Source organism: Acomys minous (assembly GCF_964271855.1).
Source record: "Acomys minous genome assembly, chromosome: 7".
NCBI classification, from domain to species: domain Eukaryota; kingdom Metazoa; phylum Chordata; class Mammalia; order Rodentia; family Muridae; genus Acomys; species Acomys minous.
The window spans coordinates 119702503-119720637 of NC_140488.1; the positions used below are offsets into that span (position 1 = coordinate 119702503).

General features: G+C 40.7%; 1 protein-coding gene across 15 annotated transcripts in view; it reads right to left on the reverse strand.

The window, feature by feature from the left end:
• LOC311601891 (transcription initiation factor TFIID subunit 1-like) overlaps positions 1-18135 on the reverse strand; it is a 78087-nt gene that overhangs the window by 22779 nt on the left and 37173 nt on the right. For 13 of the 15 annotated variants that reach the window (XM_084789635.1, XM_084789634.1, XM_084789640.1 and 10 more), the window contains exons 25-29: positions 17032-17243; positions 11732-11840; positions 10754-10852; positions 9312-9489; positions 4934-5001 (exon numbers count right to left, since the gene is read on the reverse strand). In XM_084789635.1, the coding sequence (XP_084645761.1) occupies positions 4934-5001; positions 9312-9489; positions 10754-10852; positions 11732-11840; positions 17032-17243 (666 nt within the window). Of the gene's footprint in view, positions 1-154; positions 264-2644; positions 2817-4933; positions 5002-9311; positions 9490-10753; positions 10853-11731; positions 11841-17031; positions 17244-18135 lie in introns of those variants that run through there. The other 2 variants (XR_014780678.1, XM_084789632.1) reach the window with 2 other exon arrangements.

An 18135-nucleotide genomic window follows, 5' to 3' on the forward strand; every position in this document is an offset into this window, starting at 1 on the left:
TGGAAGAAAGACTGATAAGATGCAAAAACCAGAAGGGTGAGTAAATTCTATCATTCTGGAAAGGATTGCAGAGTTGGCAGTACAACTAGAAAATTTAAAGGTAGAGGTTGAAGCAATTGGAAAACAAAAGGTGCTATCGATAAAGGAGAAATACCTGGTAAGTGAATATTTCCCACAATTGCTGCCCCGCCCTACTCCACAGGCCAGGTGGTCAGAGCACCAGCACGTGGAAGTGGGTGGAGAGAAATGGGAAGCCGGGGAGGCTGTAAAAAAAAAATTACAGGAATAAGAGACCAGGAAAACAAAAGGGGTTTTGGAGGAAAATGTTCCCATAGAGGAACCCCCCAGAGTCACACCATCACCATCGGCTTTTCCAGTTACTGTAAGACATATGCTGGCTCAGAATGGAGCTGAGAGTTATGATGAAACGGTATGGTATCCAATAAATATGTTAGATTTAAAACATTTTAAGGAATCTGTTTTCAGATATGGACTACATTCCGCTTTTGTCAAAGAAATGTTGAGCAACTGCGCCACACAGCATAGACTTGTTCCCCAAGATTGGAAAAGTTTGGTTTCACCGGTATTAGAAGCAGTGCAACAGCTGCAGTGGTTATCATGGTGCAAAGGGAGGCAGAGAGAACAAGAAAATAGGAGAAGGGAGATAAATATCAGTAAGGAGTAATTACTTGGTGACGAGCAATATGCTGACTTAAGACAGGTCAAATATGATCGAACAATGTCACACTACAGCCTTAAGAGCTTGGGACATGGTGGAGGAGCCTGGTAAGATAACCATTACCTTTACTAAGATATTTCAAGTGCCTGGGAAGCCTTCACAGAATTTTTGCAGAGATTGGGATCAGCGCTAGATAGAGCAACAGCAGATGCTGACACCAAACAGGCATTGAAACTCATTATGGCGTATGAGAATGCTAACATGGAATATAAGAGGGCAATCAGACCCTTAAAGGAAAGAGGAGCTCCATTAGATCAATGGGTAAGAGAAACAGTTAATATTAGCTTTTCAGAACATCAAAACCATGTAGTAAGTCAAGCTACAGCCAGAGGTCCCAAATATTATAACGTCCAGTGCTTTAAGTGTGTGGCAGACTTGGTCATGTACAAAGAAACTATAAGGTTAAAAGTTTCAGACCTAAAAGTAACAGGTGCACTCAATCTGGAGTAAACGATACTCGTAGGGCAGAACAAGGAGCATCTGGCCATGATGATTACGAGGTGCCAAGACTTCTAGGGTATTGTAGCCAATTCGGGAAAGGAAAACATTGGGCTCCAGACTATCAATCAAAACGAGATGTGCAAAGTAATATCTAACTGGCGGGAAACATCAGAAGGGGCCCATCAGCTCAGGGCCTCACCACCAACAATACAAGCCAAATTCCCCTGGCCAGTCCAGAAGTAATGGACTCACAGGAAAACAGGAATTAGGTATTACTGATCTAATACATGCTACTGAAGGCAGCGCAGCCTTGGATCTGGCCTCAGATATATCTATTACATTATCTCCACAGGTTATCTGTTATAAACTGAGTACTGGTGTTTACGGCCCCTTTGCCTTTAGGCACAGTATGAATGGTTCTGGAAAGAAGTGGGCTGACTTCTCAAGGTCTTACTGTACATCCCAGTATTATAGATCGGGACAGTAAAGAGGAAATAAAAATCATGGCATGTGTAAAGGAGGAGATGCAAATTAATGCAGGGGATAGAACTGCTCAGCTATTGCTGTTTCCCTACATTAAGGAAGGGTAGAGCTGCTCCAGTAGAACGAACAGGTGCATTTGGAAGTATGGGGAAACATGTTCTGGCAAACAATGGCTAATGATAAGAGACCTAAATTGATAATAAAATGAATGGTGTTGAATTACAAGGTTTAGTGGATACCGGCAGGGACATCACAATAATTTCAAACAAGGATTGGAATCCAAATTGGCCACTTCAAAAAAGTTTATACAGAAATTATAAGGATTGGTAAATTATCGCAAATACAACAAAGTGTACTATGGTTTAAGTGTATGGGACCAGAAGGGCAGACAGGGGAGCTGAGACCCTATGTGGCTGACATACCCATAAATCTATGGGGAAGGGATCTCTTACAACAATAGGGTACTCAGATTAATATTTCTGCAATTACAGAGGTAAGAAATGATGAAGCTAGTGGTGAAATGGCACATGCTTCTGGGGAAGGTATTAAAATGAATAATCAGGAGCAACCGCAAGCTGTGCCCATTGTTCAAATAGACAGGTATTGAGTTTCCAAATTTATAAGAGGGGCCACTGCTGATGTACCAACAGCCTTGCCCCTAAAATGGATTTCAAACAGCCCTGGGTGGCAAGAACAGTGGCCCTTAATAAAAGAAAAATTGCAGGTGCTTCATCATTTAGTATAAGAACAACTGGAGGTTAAGCATATAGAGGAGTCTACTAGCCCTTGGAATTCCCCTGTATTTTTGGTAAAAAAAAAAAAAAAAAGAAGTCAGGGAGCTGGAAGATAACAGATTTGAGAGCGGTAAATAAGGTAATCCAACCAATGGGTCATTTACAGCCTGGAATTCCTTTACCTTCCCTGTTACCTAAGTCTTGGCCTATAATAGTAATCGATTTAAAAGACTGTTTGTTACGATACCTTTGCTTATCTCTACTGCTGATGACAGAATGACCGTGCACTATGATCAAGCCTGATACTGAGCAACTGGCTGCCCAGCCTTGCAGAGACCAGATGGGTTAGTCCTTTAGGATTCATGCTTCAGAGCAGTCTGTGAGATGCTTTCAGCTGGCTGGCTGAAGGTGGGATGCACCTACGATGGAGAGAAACTTGTGACAGTCCAGAAGCAGTCTGTCAAGTGCCTTGGGCCAGCTGGCTGAAGACTGGAGGCCCCGGACAATGGAGAGGAACTTGTCACTGTCCAGTCAACTCTCTGTCCTGTCAATACTTTTGGAAGTTGCATGACTGCACTTCCTTCATATTAGTTTTTCCTTCTGGGGTCTCTGATGGAGTTGAAGACAGGATAGCCACAATATTTAAATAAGTTTAGTTAAAAGAATCAGTAGCATAGGATAGTGGAATAATTTCTTAAAAATTGTTAACTACAAATGAACTGGTCCTTGCAAATGTTTGCTTAATGGATAATTCTTAATTTGTTGTATATAGATTATTTTATTACATACAAAGGGGGAGATGAAGGAGAGATAAACCTGTTTTTTATGATCCCAAGTGTGGGATCAGAATGGTCTTGTGAGTGAACAGGTGAGGTTAATCCAATAGCAGACCAACCACCTCATGCAGGAGCTTGATTGTTGCCAGCTGAAAATATCCCATCAACAGACTCTGGGAGGAGATATATAAATGAGCCCAGAAGCAGAGGAGGGGGCTTTTAGAGACTTGGGATAATCTTGGCTGTTCATCACTCCACTTTAAGACCCTCCTAGAGAGAACCACTTGAGGGACGGACTCAGGCCTGCGGGCTCCTTGCTGAGGTTCCGGGTTCAGGTTACTCCAGGTTCCAGGAGAAGAAATCCTGCTGAATATGCCAGGAGAATCATTCCTTGGAACTGATATCCTTACAGTTTTGTTACTGTGTTCGTTAATCCTCTTTTCCTATTGTTTGGGTTAGTCAGGTTATAAGTGACATATGCTTGGTTAATAGGTTGTAATAAAATATATTAGTTAAGAAAACTGAGCTTAAAATTATTACCCGTGCTTTTATAAACTTACAAGGTACCACAATCTTCTTTAGTAAGAACATTCATAGAGAACCTGAGGCTGTAAGTTAGTGATAAAGTGCTTACTTAGTAAGGCAAGACCGTAGTTCAGTTTCCAGCACACAGGGAAAGAAAACAAACCAAAAAACTAGCCCAAAACATTATCCGTTAGTTTTTTAGATTACTTTTTAAAAATTAAACTGTCTCTAGGCCTAGTGGCTCAGTCAGACCTATAGCCCTAGAACTCAGGAAACTGAGGGGAAGAACCACCATGAGCTTAAGGCCATGTATTAGGCACAGTGACTTCCAAGCCAGCTTGAGCTAGATAAGGCAGGATGTCAAAAAAAAAAAAAAAAAAAAAGACAACAACAAAAAACATTTTTCAATTGGTTTCTCTGGTAGAGCAATGAGCTGCAATGTAAGCTACAGGAGCTCTTCTGAGAAGTCATTTTTCATCATTCTTTCTAAAGTTACTAGGTTCCGGATCTTAATCCTGCAGGGTTCCAGAACAAGTTATTTTCTTCTTTAGACTTGGCTTCCCAGCTTACAGAAGACACTTTCTATTTAATTTCTAAATCTGTACCCCTCAAATACACCAAAGATTTGTCATTCCTTCTGTTAAATATTCTAGTTCCTAAACCCTGCTATTATCCACCTTCATATACCACAGCGTATCTCTATATTTTTTTCCTTGTTGCTTTTTCAAAACAGGGTTTCTCTGTGTAATAGTTTTCTGGTTGTCTTAGAATCTTCTTTGTGGGATTGGCCTAGAACTCACTCACAGTGATCCAACTGCCTCTGCCTCCCAAATGCTGGGATTAAAAGAGTGTGCCACCATGCCTCGCTTTTTTTTTTTTTTTTGGTGTTCTTTTAGTTTTCAAGACAGGGTTTCTCTGTGTAGCCCTGGCTATCCTAGACTCACTGTGTAGACCAGGCTGGCATCAAATTCACAAAGATGTACCTGCCTTTGCCTCCCAAGTGCTCGAATTAGAGGTACGCGCCACCATTGCCCAGCAGCATTTCTCTTTTTCTTTTAGTTTATTTATTTTTACTTTTGAGTTAAAGTCTCATGAAGCTTAGGCAGCTCTTGAACTCCTTATGTAGCTGAGGATGATGACTTCAAGCTCCTGGTCCTCCTATTAACAACTCCCAAGTGGTAGGATTATAGGTGTATGTCACTATGCCTATTATTTGCCTTATCTTTAATTCTTACCTCTTTGAGTTTCTTATCACAGAGATCCAGCATGGATTGAGAAATCTGGGTCAGTGAGTGGTGTGGTCCTACAGAGGAATAAGAAATGGCCATTATGAATGGGAGCTCAAAGTTGTCACACATTTCCAACTCAACACATTTACTAAAGAACTTAAAAGGCAGCCTAGTAACTAAGTGAGGCAGACATACCACTCTTTCTTTCCCCCTTTTTGTTGTTCTAAGACAGAGTGCCATGTATCTCAGGCTGGTCTAGAACTCACTATGTAACTGAGAATGACCTTCAACTTCAAGTCCTCCTGCCTTCACCTCCTTGGTATTATAGGTGTGTGCTACCACACCAGGGACAGACACCACCAGTCTTTACTCCATTTTTCAGTACCTAATACATAATGGGTAAACAATATGAATTTTAACTGTTCTTTATTTATGTCCACACTCTTGTATTACAGCTGCTTTTTGTTTATTTGGTTTTGGGGTTTGTTTGGCTTTTTATTTTGGTTTGGTTTGGTTTTTCCAGTGAGGGTTTCTCCCTGTACAGCTTTGGCTGTCCTGGAACTCAACTCTGTAGACCAGGCTGGCCTTCAGCCTCGAGAGTTCTGGAATTAAAGCATGTGCCACCACTGCCTAGCTCTTTTTGTTTTTTTTGAGACAGGGTCTCACTATGTAGCTCTGGCTAGCCTGAAACAGTCTATGTACACAAGCCTGGCCTCGCCTCAAACTCAGAGATTCACCTGCCTCTCTTCCTAGCGCTGGGAGCAAAAGCATGAGCTGTTTTCAATACCTTGAAAACCATTCTGTGGATAGAGAAGGATGTGTTTAAGAAGGGGTAAAGAGATCAATGAACAGCTTTTCTTATTTTTCTGCTTAGTAGACAGATTCTCCAGCGCACAGATCATTATTTCAGTTTCCCAGAAATCCTTACCAAGAGCTTCAGAAAATTCTTGAACTAGCTGGCCTCTTTAGTACATTTTCTGCTGTTAGCTGCTCCATTTACGCTCATCTTTGGAATAATTAAAACACCTATAATCAGCACTAGGCAGCTGCAATAATTAAAACACCTATAATCAGCACCAGGCAACCGGAAAAACTGTTTATCTACAACAGGCCATCAGATAATCAATTGCCAATAGGATAGTAAGAACTGTCATGCCTAGAAAAAACTGGAAGCAATATATGAAGCCTAGAATAGATGTAGAGACAGAAGACAGGGGCATCAGTGGACATATAGTAATCGAAGCGGAAGAAATAGTAAGAGACTAAAGAGATGGCTCACTCATTAAAAGTTTTTACTGCTCTGGTAGCTCAGCTCCCAGCATCCATCCACATCAGGTAGCTCACTACTGCTTATAATTCTAATTCCAGGGTGATCCAAAGCCTCTGGTCTCTGCAGATACTTGCAGTCGCATGCATACACCCAAACACATATACATAATTAAAACAATAAAGTAAATCTTTTTAAAAATAGAAAGTAAAAAGTGTTACACAAAACACTCCTGGAGGTCTGGAGTGATGGCTCAGAGGTTAAGAGCACTGGCTGCTCTTCCAAAGGTCCTGAGTCCAACTCCCCAGCAACCACATGGTGACTCACAACCATCTAAGATGAGATCTGGTGCCGTCTTCTGGCTTTCCGGCACAGAGGCAGGCAAAACACTGTATAAATAATAAATACATGTACCTTAAAATAAATCTTTAAAAGATACTCCCGGAAAGGAGAGAAGAAAGTATCAAGAAGGAAAAAGTGGGAACCATCCCAAGTACATGGACACATAAACACACATGATGTGCTACTACCCACATACTAGGATGACAACTATAACTAACAGGTGAGGGTGAGGAGAAAGCAGAGTGTGTATAAAATATATGTTCCATTTCTAGTAGAGCTGCAAAATGATACAGCTACTCTAGAAACTGGGAAAGTATCAGGTTTTCAGAATGCTAGTCATGGCGTCCCTATAAACTTAGGGATTCCTCTCCTATGCATGTACCAAAGAGAAGTGATGGCAAATGTCCAAACAAAGGCTTAAACATAAATATTCACAGATGCACTGTTTATAGCAGTTTAAAAGTGGACAAGTCCAAAATGTTTATCAACTACCCATATATTAGTTTGTAATAAAAAGGAAGAAATAAGCTAGGTATGGTGGCACACCTCTATAGCTGCAGAAATCTAGAGACCGAAGCATGTGGAGAGCAAGTCTGTGGCCAGTCTGAACTATACAGCAAGTTCTAGACCAGCCTAGGTATTTAGAGATCCTGCCTCAAAGAGAGGGATGGTGGGATCAAGGAACAAGCCATAGCTGCATTATTGAGGGGAAGGGAGGGAAAGGAGGAAGGCAGGCAATCAAGTAAAAACATTTCATGCCACTGTTACCACCATTGACACATGAGGAAGGATACGGGGCTGGGAGAAACCTTTTTGCCACTACTGGGGACTAAAGCTAGGATCTCATGGATGCTGCTGGTTAAGTGCTTTACCAAAGAGTTACATCCGCCAGTGGGGCTTTGTTTTAATTCTCTTTATCTTTCCTTCATTTTTATTACACTGGGGGTGGGGGGAGTGTGTGTGCAAATGTGGATGCATAAGACATGGCATGTATCGGTCAGGGCAACTTTCTTTTCTTTTCTTTTTTTTATGTTTTTTTTCCTTTATTAATTTATTCTTGTTACATCTCAATGGTTATCCCATCCCTTGTATCCTCCCATTCTTCCCTCCCTCCCATTTTCCCCTTATTCCCCTCCCCTATGATGGTTCCTGATGGGGATTACCTCCCCCTGTATATGCTCATAGGGTATCAAGTCTCTTCTTGGTAACCTGCTGTCCTTCCTCTGAGTGCCACCAGGTCTCCCCCTCCAGGGGACATGGTCAAAGGTGAGGCACCAGAGTATGTGAGAAAGTAATATCCCACTCTCCACTCTACTGTGCAACTTTCAAGAGTCGGTCCCCTGCTTCCACCGTAGGTCCTGGGGATTGAACTCAGGTACTGTTAAGCCACCTGGCTGGCTTTTGTTGTTGTTGTTGTTATTTTTGAGACAGAGTCTTATGTAGCAAAAGCGAGTCATATGTAGCCCATGCTGGCCTTGAACTTGCTTGTAGCCACCAAGGATGACTTTGAAATCCTGATCGTCCTGCCTCTACACTTCCCAAGTGTTGAGAATACAGGCATGTGCCGCCATACCCAACTTCCTTATTCTTCCCTTTTATACAATTTGGCATGATGCTCAGCCCTGGGACCTAAAAGCATAAATAACAGTAACTCTAGAAAATCACAAACTGGCCAAATATATAAATAATTATGGGATAAGAACTTGAAAGTTGATTGCATTGTGCTCAGAAACACAGGGGATCAAAAAGAAAAAAAAAAACATTTTTGAGCAACCTGATGATCTGTCTTTTGGAAAGGATGATATGGCTTAATCTGGAAATATGAATGGAAATTCACCATGGAAGGGAAGAAAGGGAACTTCAGAGAGAGAGAGAGAGAGAGAGAGAGAGAGAGAGAGAGAGAGAGAGAGACTGTAAAGACATGAAGAAGTACCATAGGATATTCAAATGAAATATAAAGGTGAGCATGGTTAGAGTCTACAGTGGGCATGGAAGCTACTCATTGGAGATGAAATCTGATAAATAAGTTGGACTGGCCTGTGGAACGCTTCAGAATCTAGGTATCATTTTTGTCCTGTTTATACATAAGACACAGAAGACGTTATGAGATAGTAAATAATGTATCCATCATAGCTCTACTGGTATTATCTATACTCAGGATGCCAATGTTTATATATGGATTATTGCACACTGATTTCTTTCTCCTTGCCTTTCCTGATTTTTCTATTTTAACAAAATGGACATCTAGCCCCTGTAACAAAAATGCAGACCAAGTTAAAACACACAAAATAAATATGGCTACAGGAAGATCCTTTGTAGAGTCCAATGACACCCAATGCCTCTTCAACTTACCTAAGTGTACTTTTTCGTCTCCCTACTCATCCCAACTGTTTCAACACACAGACTTCAATTTCCCCAGAGAATACTTTGAAAGTGAAATAGTAGAAGGCTGGGTATGGTACAACATGGCTTTAATCCCGGCACTTATTTGAGAGAAAGAGGCCAAAGCATTTCTGTGATTTGAAGGCCAGTTTGATCTACACAGTTCCAGGCCAGCCTACTTAGAACACCAGTCTCAAAAAAAAAAGGCTTAAATTATGGAAGTGAAAGAAGTAACACTTATTATATGACTAAAATGTGCACTGCCTGATGGTCATACTCAAGAGTGTACATTATAGTGTTTTCATGCATTCTGATCTACTCTGAATTTAGAACCAGCAAGGGCATAAGAATCTGAAAGGTGACCTTTACAGTCAAGAAACAAGGGGCTGTTACCATTATAGATTGCACTATTTTTCACAATCAATTCCAAATGTTCTCTGAATTCTTCCCGAGATGGATAGAGGCATTTGCGCACATTTTCACGGAGTGTCTGTAAATCCATTGGCTGAGTGATGATTCTGTAGTAGTCCTTTACAACCTTTGCATTAACTGGAGTATGGAAAGGGTATGTCTGTGGAAACAGAGAGCCAACACCATTTGTGAGCAAAGAACACTTGACAGAGCCAATTACATCTTACTGGTTTAACAACTCTCAAAGGGATTTTTCAGATGTAGTAAGTCTGTTTCTTATTGAACCATCTCTCTCTCCCCCAAATCTCTCCTCTCTCCTCCCTGAACCCCCCTCTATCGTCTCTCTCCCTTCCTCCCTCCCTCTCTCTCTTTGTGGGTTTGTGTGTGTGTGTGTGTCGGTGAGCCTTGGCTGTCCTAGAACTAGCTCTGTAGACAAGACTGGTCTCAATCTCTGTCTGCCTCTGCCTCCCAAGTGCTGGGATGAATGGCGTGGGCCACCACACATGGCAAGCTATTGAATCCTGTGGAGCTAGAGTTACAGGTGGCTGAGAGCCACGTATCATGGCTGCTGGTAATTAAGCATGGACCTCTGCAAGAGCTGTATGTATTCTTTTTTAAAAACTTATATTTGGATTTACTTTTACTATTCAATGTGTATGAGGGATTTACCCTCATGTAGGTCTGTGTACCACAATTGTGCCTGGTGCCTGAGGTGAGCTTCCATGTGGGTGCTAGGAATCAAACCTCGGTACTTTGCAACAACAAGTACTCATAAACATTGAGCCAACTATCCAGCCCCAGCAGTATATTTTTAATTTTTAAGCAGTATATATTCTTAACCACTGGGCTGTCTTTCTAGCTCCATATATCTTAGACACTTATGGAATGCAAAGATTGTTCTTGTAAGACATACAAATTTGAGGCTCAGTGGTTGTAATAGCACAGTATGATCTTCCAGAGGACCTAAGTTTGGTTCCCAGTTCCCATATCTGGGGACTCACCACGTTTTGTAACTTTGGTTCCAGGTGATCCAATGCCTCTGACCTCCAAGGACACTTGCACATGTATACAATGGTGTGTGTGTGTGTGTGTATGTGTGTGTGTGTGTGTATGTGTGCATATGTACATATGTATGTATATAAATATATGTATATGTGTATGAGTGTATATATATGTATAAAAATTTTAAAAATTACTGTTGCTACTTCAATACCCATAAAGTTGAATTCACATATCCATCACAAAATAGAGAAAATCATGAAATGGAAACTAGAAAAAAATTAGCTTTATAGCCTCTTATAATTGATATGTCCTTCTGCCTACATTCTGTTCTTCTTCACCTAGTATTCTATTAAATAATTTAAAAACGGACAAAATCTCAAAGATTTAGGAGTTCTAGATACACACATTTACACACTACTCACATCTGGAAGATCTCTTATGTCATTGACGATAGACTCTAACATACAAGACAGTGTCACCATAGGGTCTGTTCGGCGCCGGTGAATGGATTTATGAGGTCTCTAGAAAGAACAACAGAAAAGTAAAGAAGGAAGAAATCAGAATGCAATAGATAGATCAGAAAAAAAAATCCCAACATTTTTCAAATACATGGATACATTTTAAAAATCCTCAATAAAGCAATTGGGAGGCTGCAAGTTCAAGTCCACCTAGAATGCATAGTAAATTCAAAACCAGCCTGAACTAGACAGAAACCCAGTCTCAAAAAACAATGTTGCAGGGGACCAGGTAAGCTGGAGAGATCGCTCAGTGGTTAAGAACACTTGTTGCTTTTGGAGAGGACCTGGGTTCAGTTCCCAGCACCCACATGGTGGTTTATAACTAACTCTATAATGCACTCTCTTCAGGGCTCTGCTGGCACCAGGCATGCATGTAGTGCACCTATACATATGCAGGCAAAGCACTCATGCACATCAAAAAGAGGGGCGGACAATAAGAAGGCTCAGTGGGGAATGGCACTTGCCATTCAAGATAGTGACCATAATTTGATCTCTAGACTCCATGTAAAGAAGGAGGGTAACCCAGTTCTAGGAAGGAAGAGGCAAGCAGACTTCTGAGTCCAAGACCAGCCTGGTCTACAGAGTGAATTCCATGAGAGTCCCAGGGCTACAGAGAAAGGAGCTGCCTCAAAAAAAAGAAAAACACCAAAAAATAGTGCATACACTTTAATAAGTTATATAATAAATATATAATTTTCCAGGAAAAGCCATAGGTAAAATCAGGCACCAACTGAGCCATGTCACAGAAGGCTGGGGGATTCCATGAGAACCTACCTGATAAAGGTTACACAGAGAAACCCATCTTGAAAAAACAAACAACAAAAAAAAAAAAAAGAAAGGAAAGAAAGAAAAGAAAAAAGAAAAGAAAATACAGATACTCACATTCAAATAGTCACAGTGAAGAGCGGTTCCAGCCTGCCGTTTCTTCTTGGGAGGAAGTTGTTGTTTAGGGAACTTCAGGACCAGGGATTTTCTACGAATTTCATCCACACTGCAATCAGTAATATTGTCATAGTGTGTTAATTGCTATTTGCAGTTGTTCCCAGAAATAAGAGTGGAGAGACGGATCAGTAGTTAAAAGTACTTGCTACTCTTACAGACAGGACCCTGGTTCAGCTCCCAGCACCTACATGGTAGCTCACAACTAGATAGTAACTCCCGTTCCCGTGGATCCAACACACTCTCTGACATCTATGGGTACCCGGCACACACAATGGTGCACTTACATTCATGCAGGCAAAACACTCATACACATAAAATAAATCGTATAACTCAACCATGTTTTTAGAGTTCCCAGAAATAGAACAACTACAATGAAAGGTCCAAAGTACCTAAGTGTGAGCACAAGATGGTAAAAGTCCAAGAAGCCAAAGGCCAAACATGCCTGAGGAACTCCAAATTAGTAAAGAACTAAGCAAATCAAACCAAATGTTTTCTCGGTTCCCTATTTAGAAAACGAGGGAACTAGGCTAAAGGCATTTCAAGACTCCTTCCAGTTCTAACATTCTATCTTGGGGTTCAAAAGTTATGGCATTTGGCTCATACGGAATATAAATGAGTCTGAACATGGTGGTGTACCAGGGAGGCAGAGGCAGAGGCAGACAGATCTGTAAAGGAGAGTTTGAGGCAAACTGGATCTATAAACAAGTTCCACGACAGCCAGAGATAGACACTCAGATCTTGTTCAAACCAAACGAAAAGCCAAAACCACATGAATAAAAACAACATAAATGACAAAGAAGCATAGCTATAATCCTAGGAAGGAAAAGAGGACGAATGAAAGAAAGGAAGAGAGGGTATAGAAAGGAAGTAAAACGAAAGAAAAAGAGACAAAAGGAAAGAAAGAAAATTTAAAAACTAGTGTAGGAAAAAAATGGGTAAAGGGTTTCTGCAATTTTAAAAACTAATCCACCTTCCACTGTAAGGGATCAAGATGGCACATTTTCACTTTCTAATGTACTTTTAAGCTATCATGACTTAAATACATTGATAAATCAAAGATGGGAGAACCTATATCGAATACAAAAAGAAATATACTAACTGTACCAGATTGTTGCTTAAAAATATATACAGAAAGAGTGAATCTTGTGCCTTGCAATACTAAGCAAGAGATCTACAAGTGAGCTATTAATATATTCCCATCCCTCTTTTCATTAAAAAATGGCATTTCTATTTTTTGGGTATGAATGCTTTGCTTGCATGTAGGTATGTGTAGTATATTGCCTGGTGCCCAAGAGACCAGAAAAGGGAAAAGGATATCCTCTTTACAAGTATAGCTACAGCTGGGTGTGGTGGTGCACACCTTTAATCCCACAGCTCAGGAGGCAGAGGCAGGTGGAACGCTGTGAGTTCGAGGCCAGCCTGGTCTACAAAGTGAGTCTAGGACAGCCAAGGCTACACAGAGAAACCCTGCCTCGAAAAAACAAAAATAAAAGAGATGATATCTATCATGTGAATTTAAGTAGTAGGAGGAAGCTACAATTTAAAATATATGCATACTTACCACTTCTGTCCACTAAAAAGCCCAGAAACAAGTATAATCCAGTGGTAACATATATAATACCATGATCTTGGATTCCTTTTCTTTTTTTTTTTTTAAGATTTACTTTTTATTATTTTTAACCACGCACAAGAGGTATGTATGTCTACATGTAGTTAAGTGTACATGAGCATAGGAGTCTGCAGAGGCCAGAGGCACTGGATCTCCTGGAGCTGGAGCTATAGATGGTCATGAGGCACCTGGTGTGGGTGCTAGGAACTTGACTTAGGTCTTCCAAAGAGAGAAGCAAATGCTCTTAATTGCTAAGCTGTCTCTCCAGCCCTGTTTTTGTTTCTTTTGGTTTTGTGAGACAAGAGTCTTACCATACAGCCTAGGCTGTCTTCACATTTGTAATCCCCTTTCCTCCACCTAGTTGCTAGGATTACAGGCACACACCACAATGCCCATCAAGATAGTGGTTTCTAAATACCATTGGCTAATAAAATGAGCCTGGACACCTCAGACAAATGGCCAATTCTAGGTCTGAAACAAGGAAAGCTTTAAACAACTTGTACCAGAAAGCAAATGATTTCTGAAAGGTTTATAGGATCATTTCAAAACCACAGGTTTGAGGGGCCTGAGAGACGGCTCAGCAGTTAAGTGTTTATGGTTCTTTCAAAAAACCAGAGTTCAATTCACAATCATCTGTAACTCTAGTTACAGGGGATCCAACTCTCTCCTCTGGCCTCTGTGGACACCAGGAAGTTTTATGGTATTCATACATACAGGTAAAATATTAATAAAATAAAAATAAGCATTTAAAAAACACCATAGGATCTAGATTAAACAAGCCAAATCGAGATATAAAATAATTAAATTTATAAAGAATTTCAGAATTCGTAGTAACAGATTAAAATGGAAAGGATGAAGCTTTCCTTACCAAAACCCTACCCCCCCCAAAACAAAAACAAAAACAAACAAAAACAAACCAAAAATCCCAGTGAGAATAGAGGAATTCCAGAGTTTAAAAAAAACCCCACCTTACAAGTCCCAATAAAATAGCTTCACAATGATCATGGCTCTAAAGCCAGTAAAGCTTTTCAGGTGGGAACAGGATATCCATCTTCATGTTAGTTACAAAAAGGAAACTACATCTTTCCTACGCTATCTGGGGATGGCTACTTTAAGAAAATGATCACGAGCTCTAGAGACACAGGCCCGAGGTAGAGTACTTGCCTAGCAAGTGCAAGGACCTAGGGTCAATCCCAGTCCCAGAAAGAAAGATGATCAAAATAGCGAGAAAACCTGGCGTTTTGTGCTCGCTGATATGGTAAATGCATAATATGAACTAGGTAGGCTATCAAATGTTTAGTCAAAAATATTTAGTGAGTCCAATCAGTAGAAAACAAGGCAGGTATTACAAACTCCCTTGGAGTCCCTCATACTTGCATTTTCACTTTTAAAAATAAATCTTTGTTCTACTTAAAACAAGATTCAGAAAGTAGGGTATTTTGCAAAACAACTGATTTGAATGTTGAAAAGATAAATCAATGTCACAAAATGCACAAAACTTAGTGAGGACAGTTTTAGACTAAGACAGACTCAAAATACCCTAATGTTTAAATTGGGATTGTATTGAGAACCAGGAAATGAGCCAGTAAAGTACAATGAGATGACTTGGATAATTTGAATAAAATGCCTGAACACAGCATAGTAATACATTAATGCTAATTTCTTAGTTGTAAGAATAGTAGCATGTTTTTGTTTGTTTCGATTTTTGAGGTTAGGTCTCCCACTGGACTGCAACCTGCCAGTTTATTCTGCACTGGGTTGGCCACTAAGGTCCAGGGATTTGCCTGTCTCTGCCTCGCCAGTGCCGTGGTTGTGTGTGCCGCTATGCCCAACTCCTTTTAAAGGTGAGTTTTAAGGGATCGAGTTCAAGTCTTCACACCTGGAAGGCACACACTTTTATCAACTGACCTAGTTCCCTACTCCCACTTCATTTAAAAGGTATTTTTACTTCTCTCTTTCTTTCTTTCTTTCTTTCTTTCTTTCTTTCTTTCTTTCTTTCTTTCTTTCATTTTAGGAAAATTTCCACTGCTGAAATCTGTGGTGATGGACATATTTTTCTCTTTGGCTCTATTAATATGATTAACCATCTAAATATCCAAATACTGAACCATTCATATTTCTGTATAACTGCTGCTTGATTGTGATCAATTGTGGGTTTATTCTTATAAACAAAATAAATATTGTTACATTAAAAAAAAGAATAGTAGCATGTGTTACACCCCAATTCTTAGAAAATGTTTGTGTTTAGAGTGAACTGTCATGGATACCTGTCATTTACTTCTCAAGGGTTCACACTACAAACATTTTACATATACAAAGACTAAGCAAATGTGGCAAAAAGGTGAACAGGTGAGTTTGGAATATCTTATTGTGAACTTTCAACTATTCAATAGGTTATATTTGTGTGTGGCAGTCGAGGGTTTGAGCTGAGACAGGGTTTCCCTATAGAGTCCTGGCTGTCCTGGAACTCACTCTATAGACCAGGCTGGCCCTGAACTCAGAGATCCGCCTGCCTCTGTCTCCTAAGTGCTGGGATTAAAGGTGTGTGCCACCACAGTCTGGCTTGGTTTATAATTTTTAAAATGAGAAAATTTCTAACATCTCCATTTTGTCCATAACAGCTGTGTTGGACATGCTTTGTAGACCAGGCTGGCCTTGAACTCACAGAGATCCACCTGCCACTGCCTCTCAAGTGCTGGGATTAAAGGCGTGAGCCACCACGCTTTGGCTTAACATCTCCATTTTCATCTATTAATTTTTTTAAGGGCAAGAAGATTTGGCATAAGTATAGTTTGCGTTATAGTCTCTCATTTCATCTTAACCATACTCAGGCCAGCTGTGGTGTATCATGCCTGTAATCCTACTACGTGGGAACTAAGTCAGAGAGACTGAAAGTTTGAGGCCAACATGGGTAATTGAGAAAAACCTGAAAAAAAATTGTGCAAGGGTTTGAGATCATAGCTCAGTGATAGAATGCTTGGTTGCTTACTGTACCTGCCCCTACCACAGAAAACAAAACAAAACAGAACAAAAAAATTACTGCAGTAGGGGTACTTGTATAAACACTAAAAGTAGCCAGGCTTGGTGGCACATGGCTTTAATCCCAGCACTCCAGAGACAGAAGCAGGTGGAGCTCTGAGTTTAAGACCAGCCTGATCTACAAAGTGAGTTCCAGGACAGAGAGGGCTATGTAGAGACCCTGTATGGAAAACAAAACAAGAAATAAAAATTCTAACTCTCAGAATACATAGCATGTACAAAGGCAAGCAGTAAGCCCTAAAGGGATCACTGTAGTTTTCATTACTGGCAAAATGCCAGCCGGGTGTGGTGGCATATGCATGCCTTTAATCCCTGAACTCAGGAAGCAGAGGAAGGTGGATCTTTATGAATGTGAGGCCAGCCTGGTCTACAAAGTGAGACCAGGACAGCCAGGGATGTTAGACACAGAAACCCTGTCTCAAAAAACCAAACAATAAAATTTTTTTTAAAAAAATTGCTGGTGACAATTCCAAGTTCCTATAACCTCTAGTTCTTCTTCAAAGAACAATCACATCGCCTTTGCCCCTGCCAACCACCACCATCAACTTGGAACAGATCTTTGCTTCAGTGCTCCCTGCCTGTTATCCCTTACCTCTCAATCAGCTGCTTTCCCAAAACAATCTTGGTCCCTTCAACCTTTATAAGTTCTTCATTATCATTAGGAATGACTGTCTTTTCCAGCTCCTCCTTCTGTTCCTCTGTCATGGCAACAGGGTTAGAAGGTGGAGCATATGTTTGATAATAAAGGGGGCAGAACTTATTTGTCCTCATGTGCCCGATGGCACCACATGCTCCACATTTCAGCTACAACAGAAAAAAGTATCAACATATTAGAGGTAAACAGGGTGATCTCAAAATCAGTAAGAATTATATATGCATATGCACCAGAGGAGAAATAAGGACATCACTGTGTGTGTGTGTGTGTGTGTGTGTGTGTGTGTAGTGGGGGTGAGGTTGAAACAGGGTTTCCCTGTCTAGGACTGGCTGTCTGAGAACTTCCTCTGTAGACCAGGCTGGCCTCACTCTCAGACAACAGCCTGCTTCTGCCATTCCCACCGACCACTCCCGAGTTCTGGGATGAAAGGGGTGTGCCACCACCTTCCAGTGAACCTTTTTATAGAAAACCGGCTTGGAAAGGTTATGGTCACAGAGTAGCAGAGCCATACCCAGATCTTCTGTATCCTAGTTCACAGTTCTTTCCACTGCAGCAGTTAGCTTATCTTACTGTGTCTATTTCATAGTAGGACATGGAATCTCAAACCTAAGTGATGCAAAACAACCTGGATGCTATGTCTTCTTTTCTTTTTCTAATTCTTCTAAGACTTTTTTGAGTATGTGTAGTGGTGTGTATACGTGTATGTGCAAGTGTGTGCACAGGTAACGACTGAGGCCAGAAGGGGGGTGTTAGATCCCTTGAAGCTGGGGTTACAGGTGTTTTTCAGCCGCCCAACATAAGTGCTAAGATCCAAATCCCAGTCCTCTGATACAGTAAGCACTCTTAACCACTGAGCCATCTCTCCAGCCTCTACTTTTAGTAAGTTACCATTTTAAAAAAGGATAGCAGTGGAGTAATGCACATCAGGTCCTAGGTCTGAGGTCCGATAACACAGGTGTATGAATATAAATAAAATTCCCACCAGCAATGAAGGAGTGTTCCTCTTTCTCCACACCCTCGTCAGCATGTGGTGTCAGTTGA